This window comes from Triturus cristatus, chromosome 1_2 (genome assembly GCF_964204655.1).
Source record: "Triturus cristatus chromosome 1_2, aTriCri1.1, whole genome shotgun sequence".
Lineage (NCBI taxonomy): Eukaryota > Metazoa > Chordata > Amphibia > Caudata > Salamandridae > Triturus > Triturus cristatus.
This window is the reverse complement of record NC_140580.1, coordinates 64,190,867-64,207,617: the sequence shown is the minus strand read 5'-3', so window position 1 is coordinate 64,207,617 and position 16,751 is coordinate 64,190,867. Positions and strand designations below refer to the sequence as shown.

Below are 16,751 nucleotides of genomic sequence, written 5' to 3'. Positions count from 1 at the left end.
TCACAGCTTTTCACATCGGGCAGACCATCACTTTGCCCACCTTCTTTCCGCCTTCGCATCCTTCTAGAGAGGAAGTGAGGCTCCACCATCGGGACTCAAAACATATGCTCTTTTTACCTGAATCGCACACAACAGTTCCAGGTGGATGACCAGCTCTTTGTTGGCTACGTTGGTGCCAAGAAAGGTCGGGCCGTACAGAAGCGGACTATCTCCCGATGGGTTGTCTTGTGTATTAAAGCCTGTTACTCTTTGGCTAAAAAAGGAGCCTCCATCGGGGCTGCGCGCCCATTCCACCAGGGCGACGGCAGCCACTACGGCATTGGGATGTGGTGTCCCCGTACAAGACATCTGTCAGGCAGCTATGTTGGCCTCGCTGCACACTTTCACTAAACATTACTGCCTGGACAGCTATGTCTTCTTTGGCCGTTCTGTTCTCGGAGACTTCCTGGTGTGATCTTGGTTCGCAGACCCACCACCGTGGTTGGTATTGCTGGGGTATCTATTCTAAGGTAAGGAATTTATCACTGTGTTTCTTTCAGATGAACAAGTTACTTACCTTCGGTAACGATATATCTGTAAGAAACATTAGTAGTGATCGATTCCTTACCGCCCCACCCATCCTCCCCGTTCTGCGAACTGATTTCTAGGGTTAAGGTCATCCCTTCCAGGGCCCTAGTTTCAAGGCACCAGTGGTCAAAATCTTGCATGGGTCTGCGTTTCAGGCGCGGAAAGTAGTGTACAGAACTGATGTCAGCGCACGAGGGCGGCGTCTAAGTAGCTGCGGCAACGTCATCTCGGTGACCACGACGCCAACGACTGACGCGGAGCCTCACGACGCCACCTTCCGACACGCAGGTCTACTGCTGACAAACTTTCCGTATCCAGTCTGACGCCTGGGGGTAATTCTAAGGTATGGAATCTCACTACTAATGTTTCTTACAGATATATCGTTACCAAAGGTAAGTAACTTGTTTTACAGGGTAGAGTCCCGATGCCAAGATTAGTCACAGCTTGACCTAAGCGTAACAGCAACCCATAAGAAATTATGCGTGTACAAAATGGTGTCATTAGAGAGGAATTGTTAAAAGATCAGAGCTGGTCTCATCCTCCTAAAACAAGCCTTTTTAAAAATGGGGATGAGAAATTTTATATAGTGCGAACTTGACCCAAAGATATTGGATGCTTTACATTAGCACCAGTTGTGTTACAGACCGATGCAGTCATTTTTGTTAGGCACAGGGTGATTAGGTGATCTGCCAGAATCACAGGACGTGGAGCGTCCCTGCTGAGACTCGAACCCGGTTCCCTAGCTTCGAGGTCGACCGCTCTAGCTGTAATGCTCACTCAGAATCAAGGCTAAATCAGGCACCCAGACCCCAAAATGCTCAACCTAGCGATTTGGCTCCTTAGGTCTTAGAGTTTGATTATTTAAACTTATCATTAGAATACATGGATATTCTTAAACAAGCACGCAGACCCACAGCTAGAGCCTGTTACGCTGCAAAATAGAAGTGTTTTGTGTGTTGTTGCCAACCTAAACACATGAATCCTATTAAAGCCACTGTGCAGGACATTATTTGCTGTTTACTTCATTTGCAAAAGTTCAATTTTGCATACAGTTCCATTTAAATACGTCTTGTCTCAATAGCTGCCTATCTCCACAATAGACCGCATCTCTCGTTTTTCAGGATTCTGGTTATTAAAGCATTTATGGAAAGATTCAAACTAGTCATTCCACCTAGTGTGCCTCCAGCACCCTCCTGGCACCCACACTGCTTGGTAGGCTCATGGGCCCTCCTTTTGAGCCTGTACTCATGCCCGCTTAAATTTCTATCATGGTAAGTGTATTTCCAGTTGCCATTACCTCACTCAGGCATGCTAGTGAGCTCCAGACATTAACCTTAGAAGAACAATTCTTTCGAATACATAAAGAAAAATGTGTACTTCGGACTAATCCAAAATTCATACCATTTCTCAATTTCATCTCGATCAATCCATTGAACTACCTGTTTTTATCCCCTAATCTTGATTCTGAAGCGAAAAGAACTATTCACACTTTAGATGTTGCATAGTCATGTTCTACATAGCTAGAACTGAAACTTTCAGGAAAACAAAACTGTTTGTAGCTTTTTTTCCCCCATTACATAAAGATAATTATATATCCTGATGGATAGTTTAATTGTATTCAGGCTTACTACTTTAAGCCAAAAATACCTTTACCTCCCAGATCACACTCTACTCTTAAGAAGGGAGCAACAATGGCTTTTTTTGGTAACATCCCTGTAACTAAAATTTGTAAAGCAGCTACATGGTCTACACCACATACATTTACTAAACACTACTGTGAAGATGTGTTGGCACTCCAACAAGCCAAAGTAGGTCAGGCAGTGCTATTTTCAAACTACTGCAACTCCCACATTCCAGCCACCACTTATTAGGAGGGGTTGCTTTACACACATTGCAGAGCATGTGAATCTAAGGCCATACATACCATCAAAGGGATTGTTACTTACCCTATAGGCATCTGTTTGTGGCATGTAGTTCTGTAGATTCACATGTGCCCTCCCTCCTGCCCGGGGGCTTGTGGCAGTTGCACTTATACTTTACACAATTGTCTTAGTATGGACTTCTTTACACTGACACTTTAATTACACTCCTTTCTCACACGCCTTTGGAAAACAATCTAACAAAGGAGTCGATGCCCATGCGCAGTATCACTGAGGGGAGTAGTCCCGCTACCTTGTGACAGAGGAGGAGTCATGCTACCTCGTGACTCGAAAGGCTTCCTTGAAGAAAAGCAAGTCGCACAACTCCGAACCCAACACAAGATGGCTGGAGTATGTAGAGCATGTGAATATACAGCACTACATGACACAAACAGATGCTTACAGGGTAAGTAACCTAATCGTTATGGCCCAAGGTGTTCTTATTCTAATGGCTCTGATCTGGCCTACTATTTCTGTACTCCTACAGCTTCAGCAGGAAGATGGTACCTGGGTCCTCCATAGCACAGAAAACTGCTGGAGTGGAAACTCTAAAGGGATTTCTATCCACCCCTAAAATTGCTCCAACAGAGCACATGGTTCCCTGAGTTGATCTTTGCACACCTAGACCTCACCTTAGGTGATCTGGATAATTCAGTGTCTCCAAGAAAATCCTCGACCAATTCGAATAAAAGCAATAAACTGAAATGTTGCCACTAGGCACTGAACAAGGAACTCGCCTTGTATGCTCTGTGAAGAATATTATATCTTTCTCAAAATTCCTTTGAGTTTTGTTTCCACATGTAGAACTTGTTTGGTGCTAAGAGAGGACAGTTTAAGTTCTGTCTATTGTTGACCTAGCTTAACACTGCTCTTACACTGTACCTCCTCCACATTTTACCTGCTGTCCACAGGCAGTGGCTAAACTGAATTCCATCCTCAAACTCCTCCACTTCATACACAAGCCTTTTGAACCTCTTGCTTCTTGTGAGCTCAGTCTGCTGTCTTTGTAGACTGCTATACTATTTATCATCCACTCTGACCTATGGTACAGCAGGGATGATCTCGGGTCATGTGTGCCTCAGAACCATACACTATCTCTTGATGATACAGCTCAGTCCCAGCTACCTATCTAGAAGTGTTCATTTGCTGGATTTCTAGATCTCCTCTCCAGTTCTAGAGTACCCATTGTTTTTCTTCTGAGAAGAATGACCAGTCAAAAATTGAGATGTTTGAATGGTTAATTTACACTTTGTGTCGAGAACAGGTAAGCCTGTAGGGGTTTTGGACCTTTTGAAAAAGCATTAGGTCGGAGAAGCCTCCAAAATGAGCAGACGTTTGTTGGGTTGCGCTTGATAACTCAAGCAACGAGAACATTCTAGATGTGAAATTCATCTTGATACTGATAACCTGTCCGTGCCTGGATATTTCTAACTTGTTGCAAGCACAGAGATTTCGCGATTGTTATGCAGGTAAAAAGATTTAGATGAACTAGTTATGAAGAACCCTAAATACTTTATTATATATTGAAGCTTTTTAAATTACTATTATTTTCAGCCTGGTAGATCATATGTAGGTGTCAGGCGATATTCACTGTTCTAGATATAGCATACTGGTAGCAGTGGTTTTGTTGGCGCTCACTTACAATTATAGGAAAAGTGCTTGTTTATCTTGCATAAAACTGTTAATGTCAGCTGCATAGATAATACTTTTGTGTTCACAAAGATGCTTAGCATTTAAAAACAGTGTATTCGTAGCATGTGTGGCTGTAAAACCACATGCATTGCATACTCCTGCCATGTAGTGTTGGGCTTGGGTGTTGCAAGTTGTTTTAGTTTGAAGAAGTTTGAGTCACGAGAACCTGTAATTCTTCCCTTAATTGGCAAAGCACAGGGCACGGACTCCATTTTTAGATTGTTTTTCTCTGCCATCTGTATCTGATAAAGAATTCTAGCTGCAGATTCCTTGCCTTAGAATTTCCCAAGCGTCAGGCTGGATCCGGAAACTTTTCTGTGAGCAGTACCCCTTGCGGCCACCGTCCGGAGGCTCTCTTCGGCTCTGCGTGACGTCGTCTGCATTGGTTATGACGTTGCGGTCACCTATATAGGTGCCACCCAGGTGCGCAGATATCAGTTATTCTTTCGGTGACAGTTGAGCGCAGATCCAGGAATAGCTACCCCTGCTGTCACTTTGACAGGCTTTTTTAAAAAAACAAAACTTTTTTCGACTTCGAAAAGATTTTCCATCGTGTTGATGGATGTCTTTGAGGCAGACAGGATTTAAACCGTGTGGCGCTTGTCACAGCGCCATGTCTGTCAACGGATCTGCACCTAGTTTGCCTTTGGTGTCTCAAGCACGACCACGGCTCGAAGTTGTGCTCAGACTGTCTGGTCATGGCTCAGAGGGCCTTGCGGGAGCGGGCCTCGATGCTCCTTGTGGCCCGTCAGTCGACATTGACCAGACACTCTGCGGAAATCCCAATCCTGATTGAAGAGGAGGTTGCTGAACCGCTCCCAGAGCCCCAAGCCTTCTTTCTCCCTCTCTAAGTCCTCAGGACACTAAGAGGCACAAGAAGTCGTCCAAGCTCTGGCATGGTCCTGCGGAGCCAGAGCCAGTGTCTACTTAGTGCCTCCCTCCCTTTTTAGGAACCGTAGCAATCTCTGCTCAAATTAGTTCTACGAGGCCATGCACTGTGTATTTGAGCGGGCTGACCCCTCTGGTGAATGTTGGGGCCCGCTGGATCGGAAGGGGCCCTTTCAGATAATATGCGGTCTGCTCCAGAATGGGTGGGGCCTTAGGGATCTGATTCCAGGGTGTCACTGGTAGTGCCAACGTGACCTTCCCCGGCATCTGATCTCAGGTCGCTGCCTACGGAGCTGCAAGTGTCCACCGGCGGTTCCTCCTCATCCTTATCTCTAAAGACATTGAGTCGGATTGGCGTCGTTCGACACAGATTCTGGTGCCTTTAGAACCCAGGGGTTCTATGTTGTCACCTGTGCATTTTCATGACCTTTCAGGCACCGGAGAGGACTGGGAGGGGTCTGTGGACCCTTTAGAACGCCAGGATGTGTCTGCAGAGCAGATGAACTGGTATGAGGAACCTTGGGAAACCAGTGGACTGGACACATCCCCAGATACTGGGATGCTTTCTCTACCAACTGTGGCCACAGAGGAGGGGGCAGCTTATGCCATGATGGTAAGGCGGGCAGCTGAGGTCCTTGGACTGAAGTTGCCCTCTGTGCAGGTCAGGACTAATATCCTGACCGAAGTAATTCAACCTGGGGCTTCCACCTCTGAACCCCATTTTAATGTAGCCCTGACGGATATTCTCCTTGGCATGTGGTCCAAGCCTAGCACAGAGGCTCCTGTGAATAGGACAGTGGCATGCCATCGCCTGGCTCCGGGTGACCCAAAGTTTCTCTGCTAACACCCCACACCCCTCCCCTGAGAACGTACAGGCTTCAACTTCCCAGGGCCCGTTCTCGTCCGCCCCTCCGGACAGGGAATCCAAGAGGTTTGAATCACTTGGGAAGATGTTTTCTTCCTCCAGCCTGGCATTGCAGTCAGTGAATACTGCATGTTTATTGGGCCGTTTCTAACATTCCCTGTGGGAGACTGTTGTGCAAGTGCTGCCACAAATCCCAGAGGAGGCCCGGGCTGTGCTCTCCCAGTCAGTTAAGGGCATGAGAGGCAGCAAAATTCACTATCCGGTGCGGACTTGACATGACTGATTTGCAGGGCAGAGAGATTTCTTCGATGGTGGCATGGATAGCGCCATGCCTGGATTAGAACGTTTGGCTTTTCGGGTGGTTTCCAGGCTAATTTGATGGACATGCCCTTTGATATATCCCATCTGTTTGTACACGGCCCTAGAGCGGTTCAAGGACTCTTGTGCTACCGCCAGATCCTTGTGCCTCTCTACTACACCTTGTGGCCAGTCTACCTTTTTGCCGCATTCATGGCAACGGAAGGAGGTTTCAGCCACGCCAGCCCAATCCCAGCCACCGTCTTGCACAGACTTCCCAAGTTGTTCGTGGACGTGGCTCATTCCGTCCTTGGAATGGAAGCCAGTAGTAGTCCGTGGCCTTGCCCTCGACAGCCGCAGCGTCCAAGCACTCCTAGTGTTACTTTGCGAGAGCATGCCACTCCAGTGGAAGGTATTGTATTGTATTGTAATTTGTAAAGCGCGATTGCTGCCCAAGGGCGTCCAAGCGCTAGAGTGCAGAGAACAGAGCTAGGGGGGTAACAGAGAATAAGATTTAGGTGGGCCTGGCAAATAGATAGGTCTTCAGTTGTTTACGGAATGAGAGTAGGTTAGAATTGGACCTGATTTGTAGCGGGAGTGTGTTCCACATCTTTGCGGCATTTAAGGAAAACGACCTTCCTCCGGTCCTGGCTCTCCTTACTCTCGGGACTACGGCCAGGAAGGCCTCCGTAGACCGAAGGGTTCTGTTGGGATGGTATTGAGTAACCAATTTGTTAATGAGCGCTGGACCTGACTTCCAGAAAAATCGGTGCGCGATACATAGTGCCTTAAAAGTCACTCTCTGTTTCACTGGAAGCCAGTGTAGGCTGCTTAGTGCGGATTTAGCAGACTGCGTCCTTGGGGTCTGTAGCAGGATGCGGGCTGCACAGTTCTGGACCACCTGTAGTTTTCGCATGGACATCTCGGGAGCCCCTACATACAGGGCGTTGTTTGAGTCCAACCGGGACTGAATGAGGCCCTGAACTGCCACTTGTCTGGCTTCCAAAGGGAGGAGGGGGGAGGACTTTCCTTAACATTCTCAGAAGGCCAAAGCAGATGGCGGATAATTTAGTAGTCTGGGTGGAGAAAGAAAGGTTTTTATCCAGCCATACTCCTAGGCTTTTAACGCTCTCCTTGGGGGTGGGAGGGGAGCCCAGACATCCAGGCCACATGGAAGGAATTAATGTGGGTATTGTGGGGCCTAAGAGCATAAGCTCGGTCTTATCTCCATTCAGTTTTAAGGAGGAGCCTGTCATCCACATTTTTATGTCCTCTAGGCAGTTCATCAGACTTCCTGGGGTATGATCGGCGCCTTCCTGGGTCAGTGAAACCACTAGCTGGGTATCGTCAGCATATGATACGATTTTTATTCCTGACGGTTCAACGTGGAACTCCACAGTTCAGGGGTTTTCTGGCTGATATTATGTCCCCGTCGAAGATCTGAAAGGATCTGTTGTACAGGAATGATTCCAGCCATTTTAGAGCATTGCCTCCGACCCCGATGTTGTGCAGACGGTTCAACAGGGTGGCATGGTTGACAGTGTCGAAGGCCGTGCTTAGATCAAGGAGGATCACTGCCACTGATCCTCCCTGATCCAATATCCTTCGCGACTCTTCGACAACTGCCAGCAATGCAGTTTCGGTACCCTGTTTAGGCCTGAAACCTGTCTGGGATGGATCAAGAAGTGCATGGCTTTCCAGGAATTGTGTCAACTGCGTAGTTATGTGCTTCTCCAACACCTTACTTACCCAAGGAAGTAAAGAGATTGGGCGGTAGTTGGAGTGATCTTCTGGGTTTAGGGTGGGTTTTTTTAGCAAAGCCCGTACCATCGCTCTCTTCCATCCAATGGGTACTGAGCAGGAGGATATAGATGAGAAGCTCTAGCACCACTGGAAGGATGGTTTGGCTTGCCTGCAGCAATATTTCTGGTGGGGCAGGGTCGAGGGGAGAGCCAGATTTGACTTGGCCTGCTAGTTGTTGCAGTGTTTCCAGGTTTAATGGAGAGAAGTGGTCCAGCGTAGGCTGTCCTGGGGGGGGGACGTCGCTCGAAAAGATCAGATTGGGTGTTATTGACTTGTTGGCTGTTGCCGGGAATGCGGAGTAAATCTGGGTTACTTTATTATGGAAAAAGTCTGCAAGTTCATTGCATTGATCTAGTGTTTTGGGAACTGGGGGGGCAGTATTAACGGTGATGCATTTTTTAACCAGATGGAAGATTTCCTTGGATTTTGATTTTGCTGCCATTATTTGGTCTGCGAAGTAGGAGGCCTGGGCCGCCCTAACCCCATTTCTGTAGTTCTTAATAGCCTCTCTGTATTGGGTTTTTTTTTCCGGGAGATAGTGCATTCGCCAGGCTCTCTTTTTTTCTGCAGAGGCGTTTTAGGTCTCTCAGGGAATCTGAGAACCAGGGGGCAGATTTGTGTGACCTCTTAGGAATAGATTTCCGTAACGAGAGGATCGTGTCCAGTGATTCCCTGATCCAGCCCTCATAGTTGATGTTTGCTTGGTTGGGGTTTATGCAGGGAGGTGGGCGGGATCCTTCGAGATTGTTTGTCCATGGCTCTATGGGGAGTTTTTTCCAGTTTCTCTTAGTTATGGGCTGAGGGGTCGGTGAGGGAGGCTTGGCGGTCGACCAGGTGAGTGGAACAAGAAAGTGGTCTGACCAGGGGAGGCAAATAGGTTGCCCGATCATCAGATTCGTGCAGTTGCTAAAGATGGGATCCAATAAGTTCCCTTTTTCATGGGTGGGGGATCTGACCAACTGGATCAGTTGTAAGGCTGTAAGGTCCTCTGTCAGTTCCCTGGCAACAAGGTCTGTAGGGGAGTTGAAGTGCAAATTGAGATCTCCTAGAACCGTATAATTGGCCGAGGTTAGAAGAATTCATCATCCTCTTCCCCACTGGAGGTCCATACCATCAGACAAGTGGGTCTTGCAGATCATTCAGGAGGGCGATTTTCTGCCTTTCCTTTCATACTCTCCTCCTATTCCACCAATTCATAAGCAGCTGGTGGAGGATCATTTACAGTTACTCCAAGAGGAAATTACAGCTCTCCTGGCCAAAGGGGCTACAGAGAGGGTCCCAGTTTCAGAAGTAGCCAGTGGCTGTTATTTCTGCTACTTTCTGAAGAACAAAGGGTTGCCGCCCATTTTAGATCTTTGAACCGTCAATCCCTTCCTCAAGAAGAAGTTCAAGATGCTTACTTTAGCTCAAGTCTTGTCTGCCCGAGACCAGGAAGGCTGGATGGTAGCGTGGACTTGCAGCCTTGCAGGATGCGTATTTTCACACCCTCATTCTGCCTTGTCACAGGCGTTACCTGCAGTTGAAGGTAGGCCATGAGCACTCTCAATTTACTGTGCTCCCTTTCGGTCTTAGAAGCGGCCCTTGGGTGTTCACTAAGGTGATAACGGTGGTCGCAGCTTATCTGCTTATCTCTGTCTTCCCTTACCTCGACTACTGGCTGTTGAAGGCGTCCTCACCCCAGTCTGACATTTCCCACCGTTAGACTACGGCAAACTTCTATATTTACGTGCCAAATTCATACCGGACTCCTCGGACGCTCCCTTTCATCAGAGCTGTTCTGGACAGTTTAGTTTTGGGTTTATCCTCCCGAGCAGCGAGTCCAGGATATTCAGTCTATTATACAGATATTTGTCTCTATCCTGGATTTTGGTGTGACTGACTCTGAAGGTGCTAAGTCTCCTGCATCTTGTTGGTGAAGCATGCCAGGTGGCGTATGTGGGATCTGCAGTGGGACCTGAAGTGCCAGTGGGTGCACCATCGGGGTGAATCTCACCAACATGATCCAGATCGCATAAGTAACTGCGAGAGATCTGCATTGGTGGTTGGAAAGCCGCGATTGGGTTGAGGGCAGGCCCCTCTCCCTTCCCCAACCAGATCACACAGTGGTGACAGGCGTCACTCCTGGGTTGGGATGGCCATCTGGGAGAGGTGGAGATCAGGCGACACTGGAGTCAGGACTCTGCATCAGTTTGTTGGAGCTTCAAGCGATCAGGATGGCTTTGAAAGCATTTCTTCCCTCTGTCAAGGGGAAGTCCGTGCAGGTGTTCACAGACAACACCACCGCCATGTGGTACTGCAACAAGCGGGGTGAGGTCGTGGACCCTGTGTCAAGAGGCCCTGCTTCTCTGGACATGGCTTCAACAGCAGGGCATAACCTTGGTGGTTCAACACCCGGCAGTTTCTCTGAATGCTAGGGCTGACTAACTCCTCTGTCGATGCCTAGCAGATCACGAATTACATCTCCAGTCGGAGATGGCGTAAGGTCTATTTCTGCAGTGGGAAGAACCTTGGTTAAACCTGTTTGCCTCTGAAGAGAACACGCACTGTCAGCAGTTTTGTGTGCTCGAGTTTCTAAGGCTGCTATCGCTAAGCAGCTCTTTTCGTTACGAGTGGAGCTCAGGCCTGTTGTATGCCTTTTAGCCCATACCACTTCTGCCCAGAGTTCTGAAGATCAAGAACAACCGCGCCCAAGTCATTCCTGTGGCTCCGGACTGGGCAGGGAGAGTCTGGTATCCAGAGCTTCTAAGAATGAGCATCGATTTTCAGATAAGGATGCCCCTTCGGAAGGATCTTCTGCCGCAGCAACAGGGGAGGGTTCTCCACCTGAACCAGTCAACTCTCTGCCTCCATGAATGGAGATTGAGTGGTGGCAGTTGGTGGCTTTTGATCTTCCTCCCGAAGTATGCAATGTTATTTTGAAGGCCAGGCGGCCCACCACTAAGACCGTATACGCCTGCTGTTGGCAAAAGTTTGTATCATGTTGTACAGAATGGGCAATTGACCCTCTTTCTGTTTCTCTTTCTACTTCTTTCTACTGTTCTTTTTATACTTAAACTTGCCCAGCAGGGCTCTGCCTTGGGTACTCTTGAGGTTTATCTTTTTGTGCTATCTCCATTTTTTTCAGCTGCCAGGCCAGCCGTCACTGTTTAAATATCCAATCGTAAATAGGTTCTTGTAAACAGCTGTGTCACTAATTTCCACCCACACCCTTTGTCATGCCACAGTGAGACCTTAATTTGGTCTTCACTCTTCATATAATGTGCTCCTTTCGAGCTTTTGCACAACTCTCTCCTCCGGTTGCTTACCATCAAAACAGCTTTTCTGGTGGGAATAACATCTGCACGGAGAGTGAGTAAATTGCAGGCGTTCTAATGTAGGCCCCCCTACATGATGACTTTCGTAGATAAAGTGGAGCTATGCACCCGTTTTTCATTTCTTCCAAAGGTGGTGACCTCATTACATCTGGGTCAGTCTATCATGCTGCCCAGCTTTTTTACTCCCTCTCATCGCTCTAAGGAAGAGGAGCATCTCCATAGTCTGGAACCATAAAGAGTGTTGTCGTTCTACCTTGACCACACAAGAGTTTGGAAAAGGACCATTTCTCGCTGGGTAGTTATCTGTATAAAGAACCGCTACTCTTTGGCTAAGAAGCAGCCCCCTAAGGGATTAAGACCCCAATCCACTACGGGAAAGGCTGTGAACACAACGTTGGCTCAGGGTGTCCCAGTCCCGGACATCTGCCAGGCAGCAACGTGGGCGTCTCTGCACAAGTTTGCCAAGCACTACTGCCTGCACTGTCGGGTCCGCAGGCACGGGCATTTTGCCAGTTCGGTCCTGCAGGTCTTTCTAGTGTGATGAATTTGTCCGCAGCCCACTGCCAGGAGGATACAGCTTGGTTATCTATTATAAGGTAAGGAACCTGCAGCTAGAAGTCTCTATCAGATGAACAAGTTACGGTAACATATTATCTGGTAGATGCGTTATCCAGCTGCAGATTTCTTACTCACCTATGCCTCCACGTTCTGCTGACTTATTGGTTAGGGCTAGGGTTACTCCCTTTTTCAGGGCCCTAGTTTTTGCGCACACTTCATTGCTCCACGCTTCCAGTGTGGAAAAGTGAAAAGTACGGATGTCCGCGTGCCTGGGTGACTCCTATACAGGTAACTGACATCCAAGCTGACCTCGCCACACAGAGCCGAATGGAGCCACCCGACGGCGCGCACAAGGGGTACTGCTCACGCAAAAGTTACTGGATCCAGCCTAACTCCTGGGAAATTCTAAGGTAAGGAATTTGCAGATAAATATTGTCTTTACCAGATAATGCATTTCCGAAGGTAAGTAACATGTTCTTCTAACGCATACTGACGTGGCTCCTCAGCTCCATGCATTCTCTGCTCCAGGCCCACCTTGTGAAGACTGCCACTCCCGTTGCCAAGAAATAATTAGTCGCTATCTATAGTGTTTTTTTTTTTCCTATACCTTGATGCTTTTTGGTAGCCATCAAGGAGGAGAGTCCCTGCCTTTGGGGCTACATGCTTTATCAGCTCTGGGGAATGAAGAGGCGTAGAGGGTGACTGAACTGATGTTTTTCAGAAAATTTCCTCAATGCCAAGCCAAATATCCCTGCTGACCTCCAAAAGGTTAGTAGTCTATTACCACAAGGACACAGAGTGCCCCTTCTGTCTGGCCTTTCAGTGCAGAAAGACTCTAAAACAGCACAGATGCTGGCTGCAGATCACAGAGTGGCAGGCATCCAAGAATTAGCCTGACCTCTATAGTGCTCCAGATCCTCTCTGTATCAAAGAAGAGGAGGCCAATAAATCCCAGCCCCCTCCCCCTCCTAAACTTGCCTCCCCTCCTCAACCCCCCCACCCCCCTCCCCCATTCACCCCAGCCCAAGAATCTTCGAATCTGGCACCTCTGCGCACCGACACCAGGCCTCAAATGAAGCTGATGCCAAGTGTTAGGAGTATGGCTGAGTACCAAGAACTACACAATTATGTGTACTAACTTTGTCACATACTTCAAGGTGCACTACTCATGCCCCTAAAGTGCAGTAATTAAAGTAAACATTTTTTGAGTAATTCGTCATTCCGTTTTATTACAATTTAACTAGTTTCTGGATGCATAAAAAATTAGCAACCAAAAAAAACTAAGAAAGCAATTAATCTTTAACATTGCTCATGTCACATGTAATGATCATGTTACAATCTTCACATTGCATTGAAATTATTCACAAGATCAACATGAAGTATCTAATGCCGTGTTTCCAATGCATTTCGGGAAATCCCTTCATCAGTTATCCCGTGACCAAACTATTCCAGCAATGTGAGCTTCCTCAAACAGCAGTAGACGAAAGTGCGTTACTGGTAAATCAAGGATATTGGGTGCAGCAGCTTTAGTGAACTACTTGTATGGAGATGAGCTCTTGCTTGGACAGTGTTTGTAAGCTTTGGATGGAATTAGATGTACAGGAAAATATTAACTAGTGACAAATGGGGAAAAAGGGGAGGGCTATACATGAATTAACTCCGATCATGTAGGGTCTCTATTTTTAATTGTAGGTCGGTCTAAAGTTTAGACAGACTGGGGCATTTAGAAATACTCTGCAGCTGTAACTGCTTCAGAATTAATGTTTCACTGCAGATGGTATGTTATTTTAATGTGATACTCACAGCAGGATATGGTTGCCACTACCTTATTGACTGTGCTGTTCAGCTGTTGTACCCTTTTTGTGATTCTGGGATAGTGCTTTGAATTTCATGCCCACTTACCCGTCCCATCTTTGAGGCTGTGCCTTTTACTCAGGCTCTGTTTTTTACTTGGTAGATCGGCAGTGAAGAACAGCAAGAGAAGCTGCTACGGGAGTGGTTAGACTGCTGCGTCACTGAAGGAGGCGTCCTGGTATCCATGCAGAAAAGCTCTCGTCGACGCAATCACCCCCTTGTTACACAAATGGTGGAGAAGTGGCTGGACCGTTATAGACAGATACGCCCTTGCACGTCACTGTCGGACGGGGAGGAAGATGAGGACGACGATGATGAGTGAATTGAATCTGTGAGGGAATGGCCTTGCACAGCTGAATGGGGATCGTTCGCAGGCAGGGCCTTGTGGGAGCCCAGCGCCGTAGAAAGATCATACCAAGGACTCTCCTGACCAGGACACTGTGGGATGCTCAACCCATGTCCATCCAGGGAACAGCGCGCGAACTGGCCAACAGTTTGTAAAAAGCTAATTTTATTATTGAGACAGAGGTTTTCTTTTCCTTTTCCATTGTAAATCTGTCCATAAATATAAAGCATGTGGCTGTGTAAAAAGTTGTGTAATATGAAAAAGTATACCAGCATCTTAAAATTATTGAGAAAAAGAGAACCAAATTCATATTTTTGGGCACTTCAAAAAGCACACGCTCTTTGTTCCTGGGAGATTCATGTACATTTTATTGCGAGCTTGGAAATCTGTCACTTTTTTAATTTTTTGACACGGTTCCCGAGGTTCATGTAATGTTCCTCGTTTGAGTGCCCGGAGCAAGGGTTTGTGGTTGATTGTGTTTTTTTTTTTTTTTTTTTTTTTTTTTGTTTTGTTTGCACAGACTAGCTGAAAGTTACAAGTATGAACAGGTTTATTTTATTAATATTTTACTCCCTGTTGTGCCCAGTATAATAAAATGAAATCTTTAAGGAACGAATACCTCTTGCAGAGTACAATTTCTTTAATGTTGTACTGATGATGACTCTGCCATTTCTGAAATAACTGTTGTCTCATCTGGGATTTCTTGTTGAGGACTTTCTTTCTCAGATAAGCCTTAGGAAATGCAACCACAAAAGAAGTTCTTGCTGCAAGTCAGTAATTCAGTGGGCGGTGTCTTTTAAATTGCAAGTTGGTAGTAGAGCAATTTACAAAGAAATCTTATCTATTTCAAGTTCAAGCTAAAAAAAAAAATTCAGGGCTGACTAGGAATGTACCAAAAAGTTACCAGGTGCATGGCATCTTAAGCTTGTGCTTAACTGCTTTTTGTCATGATGTTCTCATTATGAGGCAGAAATACATCAACACAGGGGCGGCTCCTCCATTTGAGCTGAGGAGTGTCGTCGCACAAGCGCCCAGAAAAATAAAACTGTACAAAGTTAATTTATTACCGTTTTACTTTTCTGCAACCAGTCCTGAACAAAGTGTCAGGAAGTGGTGGGGCCTGAGCTGCCGAGTAGCAGCAGCTGAGGGCTATGCACTTTAAAAAGCACATGCGTCTTTGTCCGGCCATCTTGGGACAGCCAGACATGCGTATTTTAAAGTTCTCCAACCTAGCTGTCTTAGACAGCTGGGTTAGAGAACGCACTGGCCCCCAGTGCTCTTAAGAGATCTGGGAGAGCCAGTTCTATCCAATCCTGGCGCTGCTTTCATGCTGTGAAAGCAGCGCCATGATTGCGTAGTGCCATTTCCTGCGTCGGAGCTTCCTGTGAACACACCCGAGGGAGGAAGACGTTGCGCTCCACGTCACCATGGAAATTCTATTATAATTTTTTTTGTGCCCCCCGCCCCACCACCATCTGTACCAGACACTGCATCGACTCCAGGAATTAGGTTTTTGGCACCATGATGTTCAATTTATTTGGTTTTCAGTGTTGTATTGGGGTTTATTCCTTTAGCTTATCAAGTAGTGGATTCTCCTGTAGGGGATTTTTTTTCAAACCCCACAATGTTTGCTAATATGCAGGTGTGTCAGGGATTTTCTTTTAAAAAAATCATTTTTGGCTAATCTCCTGAAGATAACTCCTTACAGCTAGTATTGTTTATAACGGAGCACTGAGGGACCCCCAGTGTAAATGTGGGGTAACTGCAAACAAAATCATGTTTTTAGCATTGTGGGTCCCAAGGTTACCTTCATCTCCAGCCTGTGGTCCTAAAGTCTTCTCTTTTGCACACCTTTTCAACTTACAACAGGGAGAGTTGATGGATAGTTTACTTTTCTAGTATATTGTTCCTGCTTTCCCTCACTGTTGCATTGTAGAGATGTATAACATATATATGTGTGGTGCCAAATGGTAGTGGTGCATTCCAGATTTACAATATGTCCCTTCACATTATGCAGGAGAATAAAGGAGTGAACACTCCTGAATGTAGATTTGTGTCCAGACTCTTTGTCCTCCCTACAAACTTTTTTTTTTAGTTAATATAGATTCACTATGGTATTTATTAAAATGTTTGCCAGTTTGATTGCCGAATCATAAATCATTTGCGTGATGCTTCAGAGAGGTAGCTTGGAAGTGTCTTAGATCAGTGGTTTTCTAAATTTGAGAAAAATTGTTTAATACTGTTAGTCTCTTGCACATGGAGTCTTTGGAAGAAAAATAAAAAACAACCTAGTAATTTGCTAAAATTAATAAAAAGTGACAATATTGTTCATCAATGCTTCCCTGTGATTGTGCAGTATCTGAGCACATAGCTCATCTCTGAGTTATGTCCAGAGTGTCGAAGCTTAACAAAACAGTAGTTTGCAATGTGACAATAACTGATGTACAACTTTAAAGTTAGACTAACCCATTGATTGTGGCACAGTGCAGTCTGCACAGGAGTTGATTGTGTTAGCATGGGCCAGGGCCTTCACAGGAACACAACATGCTAATGTTATATGTCCACAATGGGGAACCATGAGCCAGAGCAGTCTGCCACAGGTCTCTTCTAGCAGGTGAAATGGTTGTCTTTTGCCAACACAGTTTCTA

General features: G+C 46.4%; 1 protein-coding gene across 2 annotated transcripts in view; it reads left to right on the top strand.

The window, feature by feature from the left end:
* The window catches only part of ZRANB1 (zinc finger RANBP2-type containing 1), a 299,913-nt gene extending 283,764 nt beyond the window's left edge, over positions 1-16,149 (top strand). For both annotated transcript variants that reach the window (XM_085601498.1, XM_085601489.1), the window contains one exon: positions 13,861-16,149. In XM_085601498.1, the coding sequence (XP_085457624.1) occupies positions 13,861-14,079 (219 nt within the window). In that variant the 3' untranslated portion in view covers positions 14,080-16,149. The remainder of the gene's footprint in view (positions 1-13,860) is intronic.
* The last annotated feature ends 602 nt before the right edge of the window (positions 16,150-16,751 follow it).